Source organism: Leptopilina heterotoma, unplaced genomic scaffold, assembly GCF_015476425.1.
Source record: "Leptopilina heterotoma isolate Lh14 unplaced genomic scaffold, ASM1547642v1 Lhet_18, whole genome shotgun sequence".
NCBI lineage: Eukaryota > Metazoa > Arthropoda > Insecta > Hymenoptera > Figitidae > Leptopilina > Leptopilina heterotoma.
This window is the reverse complement of record NW_025110896.1, coordinates 3,325,041-3,346,038: the sequence shown is the minus strand read 5'-3', so window position 1 is coordinate 3,346,038 and position 20,998 is coordinate 3,325,041. Positions and strand designations below refer to the sequence as shown.

At 31.3% G+C, this 20,998-nt stretch overlaps 1 protein-coding gene across 1 annotated transcript; it reads left to right on the top strand.

Annotated features, from left to right (window-relative positions):
* Window positions 1-18,021: 18,021 nt before the first annotated feature.
* Window positions 18,022-19,068, top strand: LOC122499958. The gene has a single exon (XM_043608565.1). The coding sequence runs from the start codon at window positions 18,022-18,024 to the stop codon at window positions 19,066-19,068; it is 1,047 nt and encodes a 348-aa protein (XP_043464500.1).
* Window positions 19,069-20,998: the final 1,930 nt, after the last annotated feature.

Below are 20,998 nucleotides of genomic sequence, written 5' to 3'. Positions count from 1 at the left end.
AGCGAAACTGCTAGTAGGAAAAATTTGAAAAAATTCACGGATATTCTTTAAGGTGTGTACAATTAATTTTTGTTTTTGAAATTAAAAAATAATAATTAATTTATTGTTTACACAGCTCTATTCAGCTTAATGCTATCTTTTAAACAAATAGAGATAAAATGACGTTTTTTAGCTTAAAATGAGCAATTTTATAGTAGGATAAAATTACATAAATTAAAAACTAAATAAATTGAATATTCTTCTCAAAAAATAAATATACATATTTTGGGCTTTAAGGAGAATCGACGTGTGGCTGCCATAAAGCAAAAAGTTGTAGAAAAAAAAGAGTTTCGAGTGTACAATAGGATGCCCAGAAGAAAATCGCCAGATGTGGGATTGCACTCAGAGCTGTCTCTACGCTTAACAGATAAAATCCTTGAGTGTCTCCCAATAAATAAGACAAAATTTTGTGAAATAATATTTGTATCCAGAACAATTTTTTAAACTACTACTTATTAATTAATATTTGTAATTTATAATATGATCTACTTATTAATTTATAATAAATTATGCTACATTCCCAAGCGAAATTTTATAAATTTATTATTTAATCTTTTTTCTAAGGAAAATTCGAATACATAAAACACATTAAGTATCAAATAATTAATTACTGTAACATTACCTGTAATGTTAAAGTAATATTACCATGTATTATTACTGTAATGCTATTAATAATATTACCAATACATTGCAACATTACTAATATTACGTTCTACTGGGGATATTGCAAAAAAAACTGCAAATTGGATTTAAAATTTTTTTTTTTACAAAACTGATTTTGCATAGTCAAATTTGCATAGTTCCGCCACTGCCGTTGTCGGCAGTGGCGGAACAGCGGGTATAGCGAGACACTGCGATATTTAAAACAGCTGACTTGACAGTGTTGTTTTTTTGGTGTAAAAGTAAAGTTTTATTCTGTTGAAGCTTCTTTATATGATACACACTTTCTGGATGTAAAATCTGTCATTATAATGCTGTCAATAGTTGTAAGCAAGTTTTAAAGTTTTATTCTTCGTAAGATAAAGTGTTTATAAAATTAAACTTTTCAAAATTTGGTGAACGGCAAATATTTTAAGTTACTAGTATGTAAGATTCCTTCAAAATTCCTGGAACATTATGCATAATAGTGCGATAGACACAATTGTAGATCGTTATTACCATAAATCACTGTTTCGGCAATGGCGGGACACTTATTGTCGGCAGTGTCCAGACACTGCTTGTTTAAATCTAATAAAATAGTACATTTCTAAATGACTTCGGCATTATTTTTTTCAAGTTTTGTTGGCAATATTTTTCAAACAAAAACCTAATCTTAAAGTTGCGAATGTATTTTCAAATAATCTGTAATAATAAAAATAATAATCTTAACTCTTTTTTTAGATGGTAAAAAACGTAAACAATTTAAAAGGGACACAAAGAAACCCAAATGCTTTGAAATTGAAAGCCGTAAAAGACATTGTAATTGAAAAATTTGCGATTTAAAGTAATGTCCCGCCACTACCGACACTTTTTAATGTCGGTAGTCGCAAGACATTATTGTACTTCGGTTACAGCTATTTATTTTTGAAGACATATGTTATCTATATTATGTAAATTTGCAGAAGATTGTTTGACTTTTCCTCCTTCATAGATGCGGACTAAATATTCATGAAAATATGGGTGATATACTAAAAAAATAAAGCGTGTCCCGCCACTGCCGACTCTCCTCTAATACTATAAAAATGTAGTGTAACCCGTGTAGAAATTTGTCGTGGCCTTCCTAGAAATAGACTACAGCTAGATAGCATTTGTCGTGGAAAATTATTCTGAAAAAACTGTCCTGGCCCCGAAATGTTAATGTACAGTTTTCCCCTTTATTTTCTTCGCTATGAAGACAGTCTAGAATCTGGCTAAAATTTGTTTAGGATACTGAATTGAAAGTTCAGTACAAGTTCGTATAGCAGGTTGTCCAAGAATTAGCTAGGCACTGTCTAGGACGCTGACATAAGAATTTAGTACAAGTTCGTGGAGAAGGTGGCTCTGAGAGTCTACTAAGCTAGCAGACGAAATCAGTTCTTTACGTAGTGCTTGATGAAAAGAAACCAAGAGTCTACAATTGTAACTCATCTTGTTGTGAAGATAAAATCAAATTTATAAATCTAGTGAAAAGTTTTCAGTTTTCCATTTTTGAACAGGGACAATGTACAAGTTTAAATATATTACAGCAAAAAGAAGATTTATTAGAAAAAGGACATGTGATGTCATCATTCATAGTCTCAGATTGTTTTTCATATTATAATGTTCATAATGAGTAATAAAACTTTGGTAATTTAAAGTGAATTTTTTGTGATTGCAACAATATAATATACAATTAATTTTATTATCGGTATACAAGTACGAATCTTTATAGTGAATGTGTTTGTGTTTTAAAGAAAAAATCCAATGTAGCAAAATATGTTACAATTAATTTCAAAACTAATTGTAAGAGGAATTGTGATAATAACAAATACTTTTGTATTACTCTTTTGTTTGTTAAAAAGTTAAACAAACAAAAGAGTAAAGTTGAAAAATATTCTTCTATTATTTATTAACCTAACAATTATTCCCAGTATGTAGAAACTGCTTATTTTAATATCCAGGAACTGGCTAGAAATGATTTATTTTACTAGACAAGGACTAGACAAAATAACTGTACAAATTCTTGATGTTGCTAGCGTTACATCCCTCGTTCAAGCCTGTCCATTTTTCCCATCTAGTTGCTAGATTGAATCTAGTACAACTGGACAGTTTCTCATACACTTCCACGGTAAATTTCTACACGGGAACTTTTTAAAAATCTAGTATGCAAAATTAATTTTGCATAAACTATGTATAAAGTTTCGTTTTGTTTAAAAAATTGTTCTTGATAAAAATATTATTTCATAAAGTTTTGTCTCATTTATTAGGAGCCACTCAAGGATTTTATCTGTTAAGCGTAGAGACAGCCCTGAGTGCAATCCCATATCTGTCGATTTTCTTCTGGGTTTTCTATTGTACACTCGAAACTCTTTTTTTCTACAACTTTTTGCTTTATGACAGCCACACGTCGATTCTCCTTAAAGCCCAAAATATGTATATTTATTTTTTGAGAAGAATATTCAATTTATTTAGTTTTTAATTTATGTAATTTTATCCTACTATAAAATTGCACATTTTAAGCTAAAAAACGTCATTTTATCTCTATTTGTTTAAAAGATAGCATTAAGCTGAATAAAGCTGTGTAAACAATTCCTTTAACTAGGAATCCTGGTTACTACAGCACTAAATTTTTCAATATAATCAAGATTCCTAGTTAAAGTAACCTTAATGCTATAATGGATGCTCAAATCGTTTAGGCATTTTTTTCAGTGTACTTAACTAGAGCCTTCGACAGCCGTCTACAGTGCTAGTTTTTATATGCACTGCAAAAATAGGTGTCTTTTCTGATATCTTAAAATAAGATGTAAGATGGAAAAATGGTATATTACATCTTAAAATAAGATGTTTTCTAAAGTATCTTACTAATTTTTAAGATGTTTTATACGTCTTAGATATTTCTTCTATCTTAAAAAAGTAAGATACTTTTGTAAGTTCTTTAAAGTATCTTAAATTAAGATGTTTCTGTTGCAATAGGATGTTTAGCGATAAGTTACTTGAGAATCGTAAGATGCGCCATAAGTGTAAGTTACTAAAAACTAAGATACATAAAGTGTTTTCCATAAGAGCCCATAGTTAACCTCAAAACTTTTTGCCCCAAAAATACACAGAAAATGTGTACGAAGATACTTTTAACATCTTAAATTAAGATGTTTCAAGTAACTAAAAAGTGTCTACCAAAACATCTTAGAAATGACTACCAAAACATCTTAAATTAAGATATTTCTTTTTGCAGTGTGTCCATTGTCTAAGTCCATTATTTTATTTATAATAATATTAACATATAATACAGACATTACAATAATATTCAAATTTTTTCAATTAATAATTTTTTTATTTATATTTTAAACTAGCTGTCGTACCCGTCTTCGAAGGGTTTTAGTTTCTACTAATATATTTGAACAGGTGTCTACCAATCGGGAATTTAATTTGACTGGGAAAAACTAATAATTAGTTACCATTATAACTATTTCATTAGGAAAATATTACTATTTAAATCAGTAAAGGACTTTTTCTATTAAATACTATTTTTAACTTATTCAGATTTACAAAACAGTATTTGTCAATTTTTAGTACTTTATGCGTTTGTAGTATTTCAATTAATGTATTAATAATTAATACTAATTTTCCACCAGCTTTTGGAGTTATGTAGAGTCTAATTCGAACTAATTGTATCGCAAATAGGCCCCACGTTACGACTGCTAAAATCTAAAATAAGACCTATATTGTAGGCTGAAAGTAGGTCTTAAATTTTGACAAATAAAAATATTACATCAATAGAAACGAATTAATATAATAAATTTTTTTTAATTAGATAAGAAAATTCCCGATTTTTCTTGGTCGAATTAAATTCCCGGCTATCTGTCGGGTTTCCTTCGCGGTTAATAGACACTGTTAAATGTATTAGTAGAAACTATAACACCCCAAGTGCGAAATTAAAAACGGCCCAAAACTGGCCCAGTGACGGCATAGTCAGTGCCTACTCTTGGCAGACAATAGTGGCCCGACTGTCGGGAGGTCAACCGCGGTAGGCCGTCGGCAGCCAATTATCGGCCGATTCTCGGAAAACATTAATGGCCCATTATTGGCTGCCATTACTCCCCAGTGTGGAAAAAATTTAAAAAAAAATATTTTTTATTTAATTAACTAATTAATTCAAAATATTTATACAGTTTATTTTCCTAAATTAAACGCAAACTTACAAATATTTAAAAAATTCTTACCACTCGCGGGGATCGATACCTGAACCTGATGCACCACAGCCTAACACTCTGACCACTCTGATACTCTGACGTAAAGTCAAGGAAGCAAAAGGGTTCTTATAAGCTACACTACACTGGCCGATACTGTGCCATTATTGGGCCGAGCTACATCCCAATATTGGCAATTATAATTTGTCATCATAGATACAAAATGGTAGACATTAATGTGCCATTCCTGGGCCAAGCTACGTCCCAATTCTGGCAATTATAATTTGCCATCAAAGACACAAAATTTTTGCCATTAAAGTGCCACTAATGTGCCATTAATAAGCCGATCTTCGTCACATCACTGGCAATTGAATATTGCCATTAAAGATTGATCAACTTTGCCGTGAATGTGCCATTATTGGGCCAAGCTACGCCCCAATACTGACAATACTTCAAATATACAAAATTTTTGCCATTAAAGTGCCACTAATGTGTCATTAATGGGCCGATCTTCGTCACATTACTGGCAATTGAATTTTTCTATTAAAGATTTATCAACTTTGCCAATAATGTGCCGCTATTGGGCCAAGCTACGCCCCAATTCTGGCAATTATAATTTGCCATCAAAGACACAAAATTTTTGCCATTAAAGAGCCACTAATGTGCCATTAATGGGCCGATCTTCGTCACATCACTGGAAATTGAGTTTTGCCATTAAAGATTGATCAACTTTGCCGTGAATGTGCCATTATTGGGCCGAGAGCTGGCCCAGTCTTAAAAAATTTGAAAATCTGACCATCGACGCCATCATTGGCCCATCAATGTGACGTTTTAAACACCAGTAATGGCCCAGTAATTACTGCCAATTCTCGGCAGACATTACTGGACCAATGATGGGCCGTTTTTGCAGTCTTGGCATTTCGAACTTGGGACGTTTTCGATTCCCACAAAGGATCCACTTTTATAAAGGAAACCATATGATTCTTATGTAAAACCGTATGGTATAATTTTTCCATATCCCTATTGAAAATTTCCACATGGGATTGAACATTTTACCCGTTTTTGCGTAATGCCCGGATAGAATTTTGGAAAGCAACAACATACCCCAAACATTTCTAAAATTCAAGAAGAAAAATTTTAATTTATAAATAGTGTTACGGTCTAATTTATAAAATAGACAAAGTTTACTTTTTATCACTTCTGAGAGTGACAATTTATTATAATACTCAATATTACACTTTAAAGGCAGGAATAAGACTGAGTTGCAAATACGTTTTGCAGCTCATGTTGAATATGAAACAATTCAGGTGGGGATATATATTTTTGCTGACTATAACATTCCTCTCGCTAGATAGGATTTAGTCCCTAAAACCTAAGTTTTACATTTTTATTTAAATAAGGTTTAATATGTACTTCAAATTTCTATGTGGTTGTCTTTCGTAGAATATAACGACGTCAACATTACTCATTTTATTGTTACACATATTACTCCTAATTTTTCTACTCAAAGATTTACATATTGTTTTAAACAATTAATTTAAATTTGTGATTGTTAACTTCATTTATGTCGAGTGGTAAATCGTAGTTTACATTTTGTGTTTACTGTATTTAATTCAGGTGTATAGTTGAGAGATATAGTTTTGGTTTTTTCTAACAGTGAATTACATTTAAAATCTTGTGTTAACCTAGTGTGTATGATGTAATAGTTGTGTAATGTAATTGTTGTCGCAAATGCTGTCTTGTCGTATTATTTCTCTGTAGCTTTAGTTAACCATTTTTTGTTCTTCTTTTTCCATTGATAGATTAATTTTGGGTACTTCAGAATTGGTGAAATCATTTTTCTATCTATAAATTCTTTAACTCGATTTTCAAAATATTTTAACCTGTTTTCTTTTTTGAATGGGGGTAAATCTTTTGTTAGTCTTGTGTTGCATAATTTTTCTTGAACGTTAGGTTTTATTGTAACATTTCCAGTTTCTTTGTTCTTTTTCCATTCTTCAAAATTTTGTGTTAAAACATCTGTTTCGTCATAATGTTCGGTTATAATATCATTTTTATTATCGCTTGTTTGTGGAATGTCATCAAACCTCTGTATATCGGGTGACATGTCTTCTTCTTCTTGTGTTGAATTAAGTTCATTGTCTTCCGATTTTTCTGCTGATGTGGCTTTTTCGCTGTCCTCGTCTTGTATTAGAAATAATCTTGATAGGCAGTCAGCTGCTTCATTTTCTTTTCCTTTAACATATTCTATATCATATTCGAACTCTTCTAAGCGTAATCTCCATCTTAATAATTTTGAACTAGGATCTTTTAAATTATGTAACCAAATTAATGCTTTATGATCTGTCTGAATAGTAAAGGTCCTTCCCAATAAATATTGTCTTAGTCTTTTTGTAGCCCACACGATTGCTAATAATTCCTTTTCTGCTGTATTGTAATTTTGTTCTGCATGATTTAATAGTCTTGAAATATAGCAACAAGGATGTCCATCTTGATAAAGTACAGCTCCTATTCTTACATTACTGGCGTCTGTTGTCAAAACAAATCTTGTACTAAAATCTGGATATTTTAATACTGGTGATTTACACAGCAAATCTTTTAATAATTTAAAGCTTTCACTACAGTCTTTTGTCTAATCGAAATTAGTTTCTTTCGCTGTTAATCTTGATAGTAGTTTAGCTATAAGTGCAAAGTTTTGAATAAACTTTCTGTGATATCCAACTAGTCCTAAAAATGATTGCATTTCTGTCACGTTTTTTGGTTGTTTAAATTTTTGAATTGCTTGTATTTTTAAAGGGTTTGGTTTTACTCCTTTATCTGTCATAATATGTCCTAAATATTCCAATTCTGGTCGAAGGTATTCACACATATCCGATTGTAATTTTAATCCCAATGTTTATACTCTTTCCATGAATTTGGTTAAATTTTTATTATATTTTTCTAATGTAGATCCAAAAATTACAATATCATTTAAGTATACAAAACATGCATCACCAATTAATCCTTGAAAAGCGTGGTCCATCATTTTTTGAAATGTGGCTGGTGCATTGTTTAAACCAATTGGCATTCTGATAAATTGATAATGTCCTCTAGTTGTGCTGAATCCTGTATATTGTTTACTTTCTTTTTCCTTCGGAATTTGGTGAAATCCTGAAGACAGGTCGAATGCTGAAAAGAATTTTGCTTGATTATTTTTCCAGTTTTTAATACAATTTTGTTACTAGTCAAATTTGTGCAGGGAGTTTCGTCGTTGTCTAGGGTGAAATTACTGTGATAATTTCCGATTATTCTCCAAATATCTTCTTTTGTATTTTTATCCAAATGAGCTAATCTTGTTTTATTTTTTAATTCAATTAATCGTTCAGGTACTTCTTTAGCTTTTAATTTTGTTTTTATTTTTGAGCGTTTTATCGTTTGTGACGTCGTAATCAGTTTTCTCTATATGTATTCCTTCAATTTTGTTTGGCACTTCCAAAGGTTGATTAGAATAATTATAAACAGGTGCCTTCATAATTCCGTTTTGTATTTTATAAAGTCCGGTGGGAATATTTGAATGATCTTCTACTAAAATATCACTATCTTCTTTATTCATTATGATGTTTAAAATCCGCATTTTATTTTGCTCTACAAAATATCCATCTTCATGTAAAGGTGTCTTCCACTTTTCTATTATAAGGAATTTTGGGGTGATAGCATATTTTTCATATTTTTGTAGAAATGGTAATCCAATTATTCCATCCTCGGGTAAAGGGAAATTTTCATCGACAATATGATACAGTTGTTGTTTGCCGAAATAATTTAAATTAACAGCATATTCTGATTGGTACTTATCTTTACCCATACAAAAATTCTTTTTTACTTTAAAAGTTGTGTAATTGTTTCTGGGTATTTTATTTTCTTTTATTATGTTAACTGATGCTCCTGAGTCTATTAATAATCTGTATTCTTCTCCATTTTCAGCTCTTCCGTATACGGATTGTAATTGTCCACTCAAGGTTGATATTCGACATTCTTGTCGTATTGCTCGTGGTGTTGCATTTCTTCCTCGGTCATTACCTGAAAGTCTGAAAATTCTTGGTCTTCGCGTGTCACTCTGATAACTTCCGGTGGTCTCTTCGGCAACCTGCCATCGCGAAAATTTGCTGATGTAGTACATTCTTTTGTCATATGTCCCGTCTTTCCACATTTGTAACATGATACCTGCTTTATCTGTGTTGGAACGTGCACTGCAGGTGCATTTATTTTATTTGACAAATTCTGATAATCACTTTCTTGAAACCATAATTCTAATTCCAATGCTTGCATTTGAGCTTCATTTAAATTTAGCGGTCGTTGAGCTTTTATCTGTAATCCTATGTCTCGACGAATGTTCATCATGTATCTTTTTAAAATTTCACTTTCTTCATTTTCTATTGCAACTTGTCGTTTAATTGTGTTTGTGTATTCTGATTGAATTGCGTATTTTAATTAATGACAAATTTTCCTATATTTATTGTTGAAGCTTTGAATATCTTCGGTAAGGTTTTGTTTGCAATTTAATAATTTTGATCGAAGCATTGACACTGAACCGATTTGCGTTAAATATGCACGTAAAGCATTGAAAAGTTTTGCATAGCTGTCTAAATCTAAGTATCGTATTGCTCTTTCTGCGTTTCCAGTAATTTTTTCAGAAATTATAAAATCTAATAATAGATCTGGTTGGTAACATTGTCCTTTTGCTCTTTTAACGTTTTTTATAAAATCTTCAACTCCACAATCATCATGTCCCGTTAATGTTTTAATAGTTCTAATTATATCTTTAGCGGCAATTTTTCCTAAATTTTGATTATGTATTATTTTTTGATTATTTATTCTATTTGCTTGTTGTTGAACATAGGATTGCGATTCGTTATCACCGAAATGACTTTCGTTATGGGATGCATTTTCTGATTCGTTATCTGTTTCTTCCGTAGGATTTAACCCTAATTTTTTGCCTAATGTTATTATCTCATCTTTCCTGTTATTATTTTCATGAACTAAACTCGTAACTCCTACATTTAATCTTGAAAGTTGATCCACAATTGATGAAAGAATCTGCTCCGTATTTGGCGTTGTTGATGTTCCAGGTGGATTAAGGGTGTTATTTTATTGAGTTATTTAAAGCGAAAAAAGAGAAAGTAGACATAAAAAAATTTGTTAAGCGACTTTATTATAAATAATCTTAGGAAATATCGAAAATTTCATTTCTAAAAACATGAAATTAAAAATTATACACTGAAAAATAAAATTTATTTGATTCAAATAACCGATTAATTGACTATTATCAATTAAATATTCACTTGAATCAAATAATATTTATTGGAGTCATTTAATTATGGTATTTGAACCAATATAATTTCAGTATTTGAAGCAAATGCCATTTAATTGACTCCAATAAATATTATTTGATTTAATTAAATATTTAATTGATAATATAGTCAATTAATTGGTTATTTGAATGAAATAAATTTTTTTTTTTAGTGTAACGATCTCAAATTCCTTAAGTCTGATTAAATCGTAGATATTATTTAAGAAAAGTATTTTCTGAATCCTTTTTTGATTAAAAACAATTTTTTCATCAAACTGCGAAGAGGTTAAAATTGATTTTTTGCTTCATATATTCACGTGTTTGTCTATAGTGCGCGGATAATTTTACTTCCATATAATTCTTAATGCTTAACCCATTTCTTCTTTTGCATGTTTTTATTATTATTCTCCAAGTTGCCAAAGACGTCAAAAATTAATGCGGGTAGCCAAAGTTGGCAGCACGCGCGTCTTGCAATTCAACTGCGTCCTTCACGAGTGTACGAATCACGAATTAAATTGAAGGGCATATCAGACGCGTCGGTAGAACCAGTTGCGAGAGCGACTTCTGCGCTAATATATATATAAGAAACTTTTATCATGTCAATGCTCTTGCTTATTTCAGAAAAGAGGGAGAGAGAGACCAATCGACTTTTTTATTTTCAGTACATTGGAATCAAGTCGAAAATTAACGAAACAATTTTATTTTCGTTTTACATCAGAAAAAACTGTTACGTGTTTGGCTTAAAAATCCCTCAAGAAACACTTTCGGTGAAAAATAAGAAATGAATAATTGCTTCATGCTTTTCCTTTCGTTCTCCTCTTCATACAAAGAAAAATTTTGTTGAAAACAACAAAATTTTGACAGAATCAATAACCAAATGAATGCATATCACCATACAGTTAACCAATATTCCCTATTACTGAGAAAATTCCAAAAATATACTGTTAAAACAAAGTCTTAAATTATTTTCAGGTCAAATCTATTTTTTTCTTAAATGCAACTCATTTTTAGGCTTATGTACCTAAAATAAGAATAAAACAATTGTAGGTCTTAAAATTAATTTTTGGTGTTAAAAAAATAGTCCACAATTTTCTGTGTTCCTATAATAGCATTTAACATTTTATATGGAAAGAAATATTTTGAAAGTTAAGACAAAAATAATTGTTTGTTTATATATGCACAGAATTTGGTTTAAATTAAAAGCAGAATTGCCCTTACAAACCCTACTTCTATATAATAAATAAAACCATCCAAAAGCGGTTGTCCCAGAATTTTCGGAACAGCATCCATTTTTAAACTATAATTTTTTAATTCAATTGCTCTCTAAATTTAAATCAGTTTAAAATAACTGATTTAGAAGCAAAAACTCAGTCACTGGTTGTCAGTTAAAACTATGATTTTTAACTTATTCAAATTAGAGAGTAGATAGACTTTAAATTTTGAAGAGTAAAATGTTATTTAAACCAAATGTTACATACATAGAAATTTTGTGAAATAAATCAAATGTCTAAATAAAATAAATTCATTGAATTCGGAAATAATATATCATTCGGAAAAATAAACTTTATAAATAATTTATTAATCTGTTGTATGTTTAACCCATTAAGTCTCATGAAGAAACCAATAATTGTATTAAAAAAGTAAAAAATGAATTTATGCGCATAGGAAAATTAAAAAAAGAGGTATCTTTTTTTGTTTTTAATTTCCAATTGTTTAAAAATAATTTTTTAAATAAATTAATAAAAATTGTAAGATTTTTAAAAGCTATCAATGCCAATCAATTCTATGTAGAAAAATAAGAAAGTTTAGTATGGGACATTTTTTTGTACAAGTCGTATTTTGGTTTATAAAATTGTTACCTATAGAAAAATTATGCTACAGATGAAACATTATTTATCCAGAATAGTTTGTTTATAACAATTTTATGAACAAAGTACAACTTGCACTAAACAGGACCATACAAAAATTTCTTAATTTTTTTATGCAGAATCGATTGAAATGGAGAGTTTTTAAAAATCTTACATTTTTGAATAATTTTTTTTTTGAATAATTTTTAATCAATTGGACATTGAAAACAAAGAAATAGATATAACTTTCTTTTAATTTGCCTGTAAATCCCGTTAATACTTTTATTAAAAATGCATTTGTTTATGCTAGGGATGAAACCCCTTTCATCCATCATAATTTGTTTATAACAATTTTATGAACAAAATACTACTTGAACAAAAAAAGACTTATACAAAACTTTTTTTAAAATTTTTCACAAATGATTGACGTTCACAGGTTTTAAAATTCTTATAATTTTTATTAATTTGTTTAAACAATTGGAAAATAAATATAAAAATTCATGTTTAAAATTTGCCTATGAATCCAATTTTACTTAAAATTTAAAAAATTTTAATAATTCAAATTCTTCTGAAATTAGTTTCATTTTTTAATTATACTTAAATAATTATTAACTCTCTAAAACTGAATCAGTGAAATTTGACTGATTTTCAGTGACTCTATTCTCGCGATTTGAATTAGTGAAGTTTCACTGAAGATCAGTTAAAAATGATTAAAATTTCAGTAATTTTTCACTGATTGGCAAATTAAAAAATAACTGAAATTTTCAATGTGCGTGACAGAAGTTTTCAGTCATTTTTTAATTGGTCAATCAGTGAAAAATGACTGAAATTTCAATCATTTTGCTTCTTCGTGGAGGAAGCTTTATAGTAGTTTAATTTATAAAATTTTTAAAAATCCTTTAAACAAATTTTCTTCTATATATAGGACTATGTTATATAAGACCCTGAACAATTGTCCGGATGTATGTGTGTGTGGATCGTTTTTTGTGAACACGATAACACGAAGAGGTGTCAACGAATTTGGCTAAAAATTGCTAGTTATATTTATCATAAAAATATGTCGAAATGGATTGATGGATTTTAAAAAATCCTCAAAAACATTTTTTTTAAGTCAAATATTGAAGTTAATATATGTGGACGTCCACATGAAAAGGGCCCATTTTGGCACTATTGGACTTATCTACATGGGCGAATTCCTTGCAAAATTTGGAAAATTTTGAGTGGACATAGAACATTTTTGTTGAAAAATTCGATGAGTTACAGAATTTCAAAGTTTAGAACGTCAAAACCTCATTTCGAGAAAAACGAAATTAAAGATTGTGATACCAATTGATAAGAATTGTTTCCAGTCCAGGGCATCTTAAAGATAAAAAACCAATAGGTTTTAAATTTTTAAAACCAACCCCCCTCCATTTTGAAAAATACGAAAATTCGACAAAATGGGCCCTTTTCTAAAAAGGACGGTTTTTTTATTAATAAACCAGGTTTTACAAGGTTAATGATTGGGTGCAATTTTATTGTGTCATTTGAAGAAAAAGAATAGAAATTAAACTTATTTAAAATTTTTAAACAGTCTCTATTATAAATAATTGGACGAAACATTGAAATTTTCACTTCTACGACTACAAAAACAAAGACTTGAACATCAATATCTCTGGTTCTTCTAGGAAGTTATTCAGATAAGAATTGTTTACCGTCTAGGGCACCTTAAACATGAAAAATCATGAGGTGTTAATTTTTTTTCCCTCTATTTTGAAATTATGGAATAATTTTCAAAAGACCGACATAATGGGCACTTTTCTAAAAAGGAGGTTTTTTTAATTATAAAATCCGGTCGAAAGTTAAAAAAAATTAATTTGTTTATAAAAAAAAATTTTTGTTTACATTTTTTAAAAGTCGAAAATAAACTAAAACTTTCATTCTTTGACAACTTTTTCCTAAACTTATAATCAGCTACGATTTTCGAAAATGAAAATTTGGAATCTTGGGGCGATTGCAGATAAAACTGCGTTAGCACAATTTTGACTCATTTTAGGTAAACCTAAAAGTGCTTGAAGACCACCGTGTAATGTTACTGCACTGCAAAAATAAGTGTCTTATTTGATATCTTAAAATAAGATGTAAGATGGAAAAATGGTATCTTACATCTTAAAATAAGATGTTTTCTAAAGTATCTTACTGATTTTTAAGATGTTTTTATACTTAAAAAAGTAAGATACTTCTGTAAGTTTTTTAAAGTATCTTAAATTAAGATGTTTCTGTCTCAACAAGATGTTTAGCGATAAGATACTTGTGAATTGTAAGATGCGAAAAAAATTTAAGTTACTAAAAACTAAGATGCATAAAATGTCTTACATATATAAGCCCATAGTTAACCTCAAAACTTTTTTCCCGAAAAATATGCTGAAAATATGTACGAAGATGCTTTTAGTATCTTAAATTAAGATATTTTAAATGACTAAAAAGTGACTACAATAACATCTTAGAAATGACTACCAAAACATCTTAAATAAGATACTTCTTTTTGCAGTGTGTGCAATGTTACGAAGGTGGGATATGTTAAGCTTGCATTAACATTGCTAACATTGCATGACATCATTGCCTCCTGCTAGAGCCCCGACAGAATCCAGATAGCGCCCAGCTGGGCCCAACTTAGGCAGTCTGATTAATTCCCAATTTGGACCAGGTGCGGACATTGCATCATGGGTTATTCACAGATCCTAATTTATTTCAAAACGATTTATTGTTTAGAGAGGAGAGAGATAGAGAATGACTAATTTATTCATTAACAAGACTCAGTAAAATAGCACACGAAAAGGCATTGTTAATTACCTTATAAATAATAATGTGGAATTTTTAATTCGCAATGCAACTGCAAACAGTGAACCTTAATGAAAATGTCGTGTTATTTGAATGCGAACAAAGGGGAGCGTGAGATCGATCAATCGATCTATGAATTCTATTTGAAGCTGGAGCGCGCTCGATCAAGGCAGGACGCGTGCAATCGCGAATCCATCCGATTGGAAAAACAAACAAACAAGCAAACAATTTTTTTTCTTTTTTCCATTTTTTTCTCTTCCTTCAAGTTTGCATCGTCCGTTGGTGCAACCAGGTATGCAAAGCAAATGCAAATGTTACGAATCTGCATAATTTGCCACGAGAAAGATTTCTCTCTGGTTTGTGAACTGCTTTTTTCTTTTCCGATCACCACCACCATCCCTTCCAATCCTTTTTCGATTTTTTAGAAAAACAGAAGAAGAAAAAAAGGTAAAAAACAGTGTTAAACATAATTCTCTCAAATGCTGTTATATATTGTCTTCTAAAGGTTCGCAGGTACATCAGAAGAAAAATAAACATGTTTCTTTTTCAATTTTATCTCTCTACCTGTCCTCCTAAAATAGACGTGGACATAAAAAAAGTCAACAACATGAAGCAGAAACTTAACGGAGATAATCTAGTGTGTATATACAAAGGACAAAAAAAGAAACTGTAAAAATCGAAACATCTGGAATCATTTTGAATTTTTGTTCAAAGTTTGTGATTATTGATAAAAAAATTCGACGCGAGATTTAAAAATTAGAAAACTAAATTACAAAAGGTGCCTCTAATATTATGAAACAGTAAAACTTTTGTAGTATACTTAAAGAAGTTCTTTGGATTTTTACTCATGAACCCAGGTAGAAATTTGTCAAGTATTACTTGTTTTCTTCCAGTAGCTGAAGAGTCGAGAGTGAGTTTTACTTGCCAAGACAATCTGGCCAGTCTTGAATAAGCGACTGGACAGTTTCACTGGATAAAAACAATTCCCCTTTTGTCAAGTCACTGACCAGAAAATCTGATCATAATAGTGATAAGAATTTCTTTCCAGACACTGGCCAGTCACTGATTTGAAGAATTTTTTAAGATTCCACCTTAAAAAACTGGTCCACCACTGATCAGAAAAACTTGCCGAAACTTATTAAAAGAATTATTCTAGATTTTTTAAGAATTTTTAACTAAAATTCTTCTTAAAATCGATTATTTTTAATAATTTTCGAAAAAGTTCTTTGACAATTTTCAAATACATTTCTTTGCAATATTAAATTTTACGAAATTTCAATTATTTGTAATTTCTTCAATTAAATATATATATTAGAAAATAAAATTTTCTAGCCAGAAAATCTTGACACTATTAAAAAAAGAAACTGCGGACACAGAAACTGACCATAGTTACTTAGGAAAAAAACAAAGCACCAGTCCCATAAAAATACACTCTTAGTCAATCATTTATAATTAGATATTAAAAATACTTTTTATGTTCCATACGGTCAAAAACAGAAAAGTCTAAAGTAACTTTATATAAAAATTATGCTCGTTTCACTGTCACATTACCAAAGTTAACATTTTTCTAAATTTTGACAAGATAAGCCGTCAAGTCTCTGACGCAAGTGACTAAACAGTTTATCTGGTCACGATTTCTGATCATTACTTCTGACAAGTCACTGGCCAGAAATTCTGGTCACAATCGGTGACCAGTTCTTCAGTTCTTAAACTTGTAGTTATGATAAGTTACTATCTAGTCACCGTGGCTGCGTGGTAACGCACATGCGTTGCGTCTCCAGGGTCTAATGTTCGATCCCCCATGCGTGCGAATTTTTCATTCTTAGATTTAAGTGTTATTGGTAGAGTAATTGTTCATTAGTCTTAAATATTTGAATAAACACAAAAATATAAATAAATGTGTAATTATAAACAAAATAAAAAGAGAGGGGAAAAATTATATTTTATTCTAGATTTTGAGCAGAAAACTGTCCAGTTACTGGTCAGTTACTTGCCAGTCACTGGCCAGATAATCTAACCAGTGACTGCTAAAACAGCGCGTTACATTTCTAATCAATCACTTGCCAGATTTTCTGGTCAATCACTGGCCAGAATCTAGAAAAACTGTCCAGTGACTGGTCATTATAGAGTTGAAATTTCTACCTAGGAACCAGTGAATATTTTTTCAGTCGACTGTTGGTATTTAAGCAACCAAATTATTTGGTTATGTTAAAATAATAATTCAATTACTCGATTTCCTTACTCCTTGTTGTTGAATTCCTCAAATTTGCTTATTTCGACTTTCTCCTCTCTCCCTTCTTACTTCTCATACACTTGATCTAACCCTAACTGAACCTTTTCCACATCTTTTCATCGAGTCAAGTTAAAATTTCGACAATCAAAATTAAAAGTCACGTTTTCGAATAGAATTCTCTTAAATTATCTTAAAGTAATAATTATTAAAGTAAAACAAACAGTGCTCTTTTATTATTAAAAACTCAACAGTTACACTCTTCTAAACAAAAAGAACACTCAAACAAATAAATTTCGCTTAATATGTGTAAAAACTACATGTAATTGATCATTGGTTAAATTACTTTATACTTTTCGTTACATCTTTTTCGTGTAAAATAAAGATTATATTTTAATAATAAATAGTGTTTGTGATCAGTTAATAATTTCCTTGCAATTTATTTAATACATAAATTTTTCAAAATTCAAACATTGGTCCTTCGAGCCGGATTTTTGGTGGTATAAACAGTGACAGTGTGTGTGTCTCCATATTGTGTTTCTCAGTTAACACATACACATCGACACAGTGACTCAGTGAACCGCTCCGTCTTATTTCTATTCTCTCTCGTTACTTTGCTCCCGTGACATTAGTATTATATCTTGTTTTCTTTGTTTACACACAAGTGTGAGTTTATTTTTACAGTATAATTTCGTTTCGTTCAATTTATAATTGAATATTAGTAAATTTTCCGCGACAGTATTTAAAATTATTTTATCATGTCAGAAGTTAAAATCGCCTTACAAAAACAACGTCTTGAGTACATAGCCAAATTGAATGATGAAGTTCTCGAAGGGCTTCATAACCCCAAAATTAGAGACATTCAAACCCGACTCGATCTTCTTCAATCACATTGGGATAAATTTGACAAAACACATGAACGACTGTTCGAAGTATTCGAAGTATAATTATTCTTCTGCATTGGCTGCGTTACTAAATCTTAAGGACGATCTCGAAAGAGATACCACTCCAACTGGATTAAACCTAGCTGACACTTCTGCTTCAACATCATACGCTCACCCGAGATCATTTCTTCCTAAAATCAGCTTAAATACATTCTCTGGAGAATATACAGAATGGCAGGCATACTCGGATCTCTTTTCGTCATTGGTCGGAAAGAACCCTGACCTCACCAATGTCGAAAAGATGCACTATCTCAGGTCTACTCTTCAAGGAGATGCAAGTCAACTTATCGCATCACTTCCAAATTCAGGTCCTTCTTTTCCAACTGCTTGGGACACTTTAGTAGACAGATTTGAAAATAAACGTATGCTTATCAATTCTCACTTAAATAAACTTTTATCTCCTCCAGTCATTAACGTTAAATCAGGTAAAGGACTACAAGCTCATCTTAATACTACAAATGAAGCTGCTAGTGCTTTAAGAACTCTTGGAGTCCCCATTGATCATTGGGATATAATTCTCGTTCATCTTTTAGTCCGCAATCTTGATCTCGCATCTCGAGAAGCTTGGGAACTCCACCTAGGTTCAAATTCAGATTATCCTACCCTTGATCAACTCAAGACCTTCATTAGTGGCAGAGCTAGGGCATTGGAGAACATAGAATTGGAAAAGGGAAATCTTAAACCTTCAGCTTCGAAGACACCAACTCCTCGACCTGCTCCTGTTCGTTCAAATTCAAATCCTGCAAGGATTCACGCGACCACTACAACCAATTCCACTCAAGAGACACCTCGACAATCTCAACCGAATTATGAATGTGATGACTGCAGTGAACTTCATTTCATCACTACCTGTGCCAATTATAAAGACCGTACTCCCAATTCAAGAGCACAATTAGTTCAAGAGCAAAGACTCTGTTACAATTGTCTTGGGCGACATAATGTGAGATCGTGTCGCAATCCAACAAGATGTCGGTCATTAATGGAAAACATCACACGTCACTTCACGATTCTCATCTAATCGGATCACATCAAATCAAGTCTAACTCTAACCCGGATTCTTACGCTAATGCAGCAACTACTTCAAATAATTCAACAACTCATGAAACAATCACAAATTTGGAACCCAGTCACTCAACATCGGAACACTCTGATCTCCATCAATGACCATCTCCTGAAAGCACTCAACTATCAAGATCATCAGTACTACTCGCTACTACGCAACTTGTTGTAATTTCGCCAAAATGTTCTTCAGTCAAAATCAGAGCACTCATTGATCCTGGATCAGAACTCAGCTTCATCTCAGAAAAGGTTGTATCCTTAATACATCTCGGAAGATCCCACTCTAAAATTCCAATACTTGGTATTGGCGGAACCCCCTCCGGACACACCAGAGGCTTGGTAAGAATATCTTTACATTCTATACATTCTTCATCTGAAACGCTATCTATTTCGCTACATATCTTATCTCATCTAACCACATGGTTACCCTCTTTTCAACATTCTGAATTATCTTGGCCTGTTCTAAAAACACTAAATTTAGCTGATCCAGATTTTCTCACCCCTAGTCCTATCGACATTATTCTTGGGGCTGATTACTATTCTCAAATTATTCGAACACGTGTTATCAGACATAATTTTGGGAACTTGATAGCTCAAGATACCTTCTTTGGATGGGTTATATTAGGTCCCATTCCAACTTCACATCACGTCTCACTATCTGTTCAACAATCCTACACCAATGAGGACATTCAACATCTGCTTACAAAATTTTGGCAGCTGGAAGAAGCACCTGTTCCTCAATCAGAATCTGTTACTCTTTCCCCAGATGAACTTAAATGTGAACAATTCTTTCTACAAACTCATTTTCGCAATAGAGAATTAGAATTCTCAAACAACTCTTAATAAAACTCAACTCTGATTCAACTTATCACGATCTTTATCATAGATTTATGCGTGAGTATAAATCATTACAGCATCTTACCGTTGTCTCTTCACCAGACTCAGATTTCTCTCCAAATTTCTTTCTACCTCATCACGGAATCCTCAAGGAGGATGATGATTCGTGGAAAATCAGAGTAGTCTTTAACGGCTCCTTTAAGACTATTGATGGACCTTCTCTCAATGATCTCCTCCACATTGGAGCTAAATTACAATCGGACATTTTTGAAGTACTATTATTTTTCAGACGATTTCGCTTTGTTTTTATCACAGACATCACAAAGATTTTTAGGCAAATTATAATCCACCCCGAAGATAGACGATTTCAACGTATACTTTGGGTAGATGATAACAACGAGATAAAAATTCATGAACTCAACACCGTTACGTATGGAACTCGATCTGCACCATTTTTAGCAGGAAGAGTTATGAATCAACTCATCATTGATGAGGGACATCGATTCCCCTTAGCAGTAGAACCTATGACGAAAGGTCGTTACGTGGATGACATAAGTGGTGGAGCTGACTCTGCTGAAGAACTTCTCTCTGTCGCACAACAATTAATAGAACTCTGCAAGGCGGGCGGATTCCCTTTGGCTAAGTGGAAAACTAATACTCCTATACTATCGAAAGACTTTTTCTCGTCTCAATCTTCCGACCTAGAACACACTTTTGACAACAATACTACCAAAGTCTAAGGTTTAAATTGGTCCCCTGAATCAGACTCCTTTCGATTTTCACTCAAACAACAATCTCATGATCACATCACGAAAAGAATTATCCTATCTTATATAGCTCAAATTTTTGACCCACTGGGATTTATAGCCCCAGTTATCATCAAGGCAAAAATTCTATTGCAATCACTCTGGTTAGAAAAACTCAATTGGGACGATAATCTCTCTCCTAAGCTGTCTCAAAAATGGATACAATTTCAACAAAATTTAACTGATCTATCTCAAGTCAATATTCCTCGGTATATCGGACTCTCTACGTTCTCTAAAAACATTCAA